The sequence below is a fragment of the Triticum aestivum genome, chromosome 6A (assembly GCF_018294505.1).
Source record: "Triticum aestivum cultivar Chinese Spring chromosome 6A, IWGSC CS RefSeq v2.1, whole genome shotgun sequence".
Taxonomy (NCBI): Eukaryota; Viridiplantae; Streptophyta; class Magnoliopsida; order Poales; family Poaceae; genus Triticum; species Triticum aestivum.
Genome location: NC_057809.1, coordinates 143,344,092 through 143,349,161, shown reverse-complemented (window position 1 = coordinate 143,349,161; position 5,070 = coordinate 143,344,092). Strand labels below are relative to the sequence as shown.

Sequence of the window (5,070 nt, the reverse complement as noted above, 5' to 3'; positions counted from 1 at the left end):
TGATGTTATCTTAGGAGTGCCACGTAGAATAAATGATGAGGTGGAGGAGAGAGAACTCATAAGAAAAGGCTTGTCTTCTCTTATTTAAGATAAGACAAGAGATGATCTCTTAGCACAATTTGTCTCACCATGTTTTAAGGAATTGCTAGTTATTGAAGATAAGGCTAAGATATAATCCATTGTACACATATTCTTTTGTCATCTCTAAATTACATGCAAGACTTAAGATAAGACTGTCTTATCAACCATTGTACATGCCCTAAGACATCTACCAAATTGTTTTTTACTAGTAATAGTAAAAAAGGAATCTAATAAATAGAAAAAAAAGATCCCCTTATCGTCCCCACCTTCTTCTCTTCCTCGAAAACTTGTTGTACTTCTCCATCGCTTCTTCCCCCGGGAAGAAAGGAACCGCCATGGCGGAGGAGTGCTGCAGCGCGGACCTGCTGGAGTGGATCGGCCCTGACGTCTCAGCATGCGTCTTCGGCCGCCTTGACCACCCCGCCGACCTCGTCCGCGCCGCCGCTGTCTCCAGAACCTGGCGCAGATGCGGTGAGCGATTCTCGCCCTCCTCTCCGATGGATGTCGATTCTAATATATACCATCGCCGCGCCCTGATTTCCCCTCCTCTACGCAGTGGTCGAGAGCGGCTTGAGCAAGAGCCTTTGCCTGCGGCTGTGCCCCGAGGTCGCCACCGTCGCCGCGGCGGCAGAGGTGGCCAGATCGCCGCCTTCAACCGCCGCCCATGAATCAGGCCACGAGAGGGACTACAGGATATACTCCAACCTCGCCGGCGCCTACGTCTCCGACTCCGCCGCCAAGCCCTCCGCGGAATGCATCTTGGACTGCATCGGGGCCTCCAGCACCGACGACTTCCCAGCAGAGACCATGGAAAACACCCTCGACGAGGAGGAGATTATCAATTTCCGCCCGTCCTATTGGTCGAGCGGCGGGGCGGACGACCCGGAGGCGCCGGAGAGCCTTACCTACAGGCTCAACTCTGACATCTGCATTGTCGATGAGATTCGGGTGCGGCCGTACCAAGGCGCGTTATTATTGATTGATTTAGCCTGTGTGGTATTGTAATGAGATTGCTCGACCTCTTTCATAGTGCACACCATTACTTGTTTGCTTGATTGATTAGGTTAAATATAGTCCCAAATTAGTTGAGGATCCCAAGGCACTGCAAATTTCTGTCTTGGTTAGATTTCCTGTCAGGTGATTGATCGATAGTATTCATATGCCCCCTTGCTTCGAATTGCCAGCCTTTTTTCAGGATGGTGACCCTATATACTCTTCAAAGGTGGTGCGATTTCGGATGGGCCATTACAAGCTTCCGCGAGGATCAGAGACGTTTGTAATGGATGATTATGAGAATAAGATGGTAAATGCTGATGAAAAATACATGTGGACTTACACTTCGCCAGAGTTCCCTATGTTACAGGTAAGTTGGTGCATCCTTTTATTGTTGACATATATCTACAGATCGATGGGAAAATTCTACCATGAGACTTTGCATAGTTACTTTTTTCAGTCAAAGAACTCTTATACTCCACTTTGCCAGAATTTCTCATGTTTAGGACAAACAATGAGTCAGTAGTTTGTGATTACGAGATCCACTAATATGATGTAATCTTTTTAGTTCTCCTAGCCATGCTCTAGCAAATTAGCATGTTGGTTGATATTGGATATAGCGATGACCTTATGATACCATCTATTTGTGGTGTGATAGAAAAACGAACTACAATCCTTCAAGCTCCCACGCCCCGTCCTTTGCATTGGTGGTGTGGTGATGATTGAACTCTTGGGCAGAGTACAGAAACAAGAAGCAGATGATAGGTACTACATATGGTAAGTTGAATATGGCATGATTAGCTTTTGCAAAAAATGGCATGATGATCCAAATTCAGAGGCTTGATGTAACTCCAGTCTCAGGCTGCTAGTGGAAATGCAAAGCTTAATACTCGTTCACTGCACCATGAAGAATGAATTTGTGCACGTCAGGAACTTATTTCTATTAAATAATGATTGTCTGCAACTTTGTCCTCACACTTCATCATGGTGCATATATGTTTTTGTGGTGCTTGTACTGTAGCATTTAGAAGATGCACTTGTCAGTTTCTTGCATAATATTATAAAGTGTTAATCTGAATCCTGTAGTAAAGTTTGCTCAATTTAGGTCCTCCTCCTCGCATACTCGCTCCTTTTAGGTTTACAAGGCCTGCATGCATTTTGAGATTTATTTTGACTGTCAATTAGACCAATAGTATATGAGTTGTGTGCCATAAAAATTATATCGTTAAATCTTTTTTGGAATGCAAATTCGATGATACATTTATTATGGCATATGACTAATATTTTGGTAGTGAAATTGCTGGTCAAAGTTGGCCTCAAAATGCGTATGAGCCTTGTAAACCCGAAATGATGTAAATTAGAAATGCTGAAACATCGGTATCTTTTCTCCCTTTTGCATGTAACAGCGTTTGCCATGCTGAAGTGATGGGGCGTTCACTCTCACCACTTTTCATGGTTGAAATCTCGGATCCTGAAGGTTATTCAATCCTCAAGTACTTACCGGGTGCCAAAGACCTATCCATCGATGACTTTTTGCAAGATGATACCAAAGACTCGCCGGAGTGGCACTATCTTGTTGGTAGATACAGGCAGATGAATCACAGAGCAGTAGTAGTGAGTGCACTTTTGGAGCCTGTACATTACATGCATGATGTAGGTGGCATCTCAGACGATGATCATGAAGATGATGTAGGTGGCATCTCAGACGATGATCATGAGGATGATGTAGGTGGCATCTCAGACGATGATTATCTTGAGTAGATTTGCGTGCTGGACTGCAGCTACAACTCTGCCGTGGTTTTACTCTTTGTAGTTTAGTGAACACCTCTGAACTCTGCAAGCCTTTGTTGCAAACATTTCTGAAGCCTCTGTTCTCGAACCTAGAGGACCTGATCGAGACAAGTTGCTCTTACGGTCTGCAACTCTGCTCAAGCTTGCTCGTGTTTTCTCTTGTGTTTTTGTTTAGTGGTGAGTATTTGTCATATATTACTCTTCAAATAAATGCCGTTTGCGGATGGATTACTGAATCTTATGGCACACTATGAATTCATGATATTGTAGACTTACTGTATATATATGCTGAATGCATTCTAATCGTCGTGGAGTTGCATCTCCAGCATTGAGCGTTTACCCTTTGAGCTTGCCTGGGACTCAGGCTTATGGAACCTTTGGGGATTACCGGGTGGAACCTTGATGTGTTGATGTGGCCGCAAGACCATGGCATCTGAGAAGCATGGGTCATTATGCCATCAATCACCATGTTGGTATCCTGGTAAGTCTTGAACGAGACTATAGATTGGATTTCCATATTTGTGCATGCTTGGATCGTAATCTGGCGTTGCATGTCCACAACCAGTCCCTTTAGATATATATTTAACATTTCAAAAACCTTAGTTTGCATGTGAATGTCAACATGGCAGAGGAAAATAACTCGCATGGCCACTATCTATCACACAAGGATATCCTTTTATCCGAGTATGAACCAGGGAAGTGCTCCATCACATTTATGCTTCATCATGGACGGCCCAAACTGAAGCTTTCTTCATACATGAGACGGATATTTCCTTCTATAACTTCTCCATATCATCTTTCCCCAAAAAATAAGGTTAGTTTCTTAGTGAAGAGTCACTGTCTCATATGCATACTACAGATAAATGTGGCGCCAGTTTGCCTTGAAAGTATCACCTTCATCTTTTCTGAATTAGTCCTGGCTCTGGCCGCCGAACATTTGCATTATCATGCTGTGAGGCGTAAACCTGGAAATGCTGGTGTTTGTTGTTCTTCAGGCATAGTTTAACCAGAGATATCATTAGCATTTCAGTGCCCAGTTCAGTCATGGTAGAATCTGCAAAGCCTTTAATTATATTACAGTTACCGGATTCCATTGTAGTATATCTTGCCATTTCTTCTATTTGCAATCTGTATTGCGTCCCACAATGGCAGATCTTGCCAATTCCACAGTTTACCTATCTGCGCGCTGCTGATGCCGTACTGCACCTGCTGTTCGCTCTCTGCTGCTGGCAATTCTGGAAGGCGTGCGGATCATGGTGAATGGAGAGGGTTTTAATTTTGTAGGAACGCTTCCTTCTGTTGCACAGGGCACCTAAATGATACTCCCTCCGTCCCATATATAATATAAGAGCGCTTTTGACACTAATGAGTGTCAAAAGCGCTCATATATTATGGGACGGAGAGTGTAGGAATAATGCAACGACGACAGTTTATCGTGCTTGCCTTCTTGAACAATGCTGACAAGCTCGGTTACTGTATCTAACTTAATTTTGGAGCAGTGTTTAAGGAGGCACACGCTGCAGCCTGCTTGCAAAACATCTACCGAATTTATACTGTGCTAGTTGAGTGATGAAGAGTGACTCTTTTATGCACTGTAGAACACAAAAGGTGTTTCCTGTTGGGTTGGAACACACTGCTATATAGGCTGCGGTGTGGCCCTTGCCCAACATGAATTGGCCGCCCAACATGAATTTACGATTTGCGTGTTGAGATATTACGTACGTCCGGTGGCAGATAAAGCCACCACTCTAAAGAGTCTAGAGTGCTGTGACATTCCTATTGCCAATTTCGCCAACTCTCCACACAACAATTTCTCATCCCTAATCATCCGCGCTCACGAAGCCCATTTCACCAGAGAACAAATTAAGCCAACATCGAAGGTTCGTTCCATGTGACGGAGAACTCACAGCCAGGCTTTAGAGCATCTACAGCCGGACTTGTCAAATCCGGCCTCTCAAACACTCTGTGGAGGCGTCCGGACGCATCCGCGGGTACTGATCGGGCACCTCTCAAATGTTGCGCTGCACATCCACATACCGCAAATTCTGATTCTCAAATCCATTGATTCTCAAATCCATACAATTCATGCACGTCGATCATACGATACAAATTGTCCAAATGCTAGAGTTTGAAACAAAGCAAAGCAAATCATAGTTCAACAAACCGGATATGGCAAAATGAAATCAATGTCCGAGCGTGAGGATG

At 44.1% G+C, this 5,070-nt stretch overlaps 1 protein-coding gene across 3 annotated transcripts; it reads left to right on the top strand.

Annotated features, from left to right (window-relative positions):
• The first annotated feature begins 338 nt into the window (after window positions 1-338).
• LOC123132526 (F-box protein At4g00755) lies at window positions 339-3,954 on the top strand. Of its 3 annotated transcripts, XR_006464810.1 has the most exons (7): window positions 339-552; window positions 638-1,045; window positions 1,266-1,444; window positions 1,733-1,851; window positions 2,481-3,042; window positions 3,192-3,346; window positions 3,495-3,954. XR_006464810.1 is itself a non-coding variant. In XM_044552346.1 (6 exons), the coding sequence occupies exons 1-6, from the start codon at window positions 417-419 to the stop codon at window positions 2,833-2,835; spliced, it is 1,161 nt and encodes a 386-aa protein (XP_044408281.1). In that variant the 5' UTR covers window positions 339-416; the 3' UTR covers window positions 2,836-3,101. The 3 variants fall into 3 exon arrangements, 2 of the variants coding, with proteins under 2 accessions (XP_044408281.1, XP_044408280.1); XM_044552346.1 differs by lacking the exons at window positions 3,192-3,346; window positions 3,495-3,954 and having other exon boundaries at window positions 2,481-2,731; window positions 2,768-3,101; XM_044552345.1 differs by lacking the exons at window positions 3,192-3,346; window positions 3,495-3,954 and having other exon boundaries at window positions 2,481-3,101.
• Window positions 3,955-5,070: the final 1,116 nt, after the last annotated feature.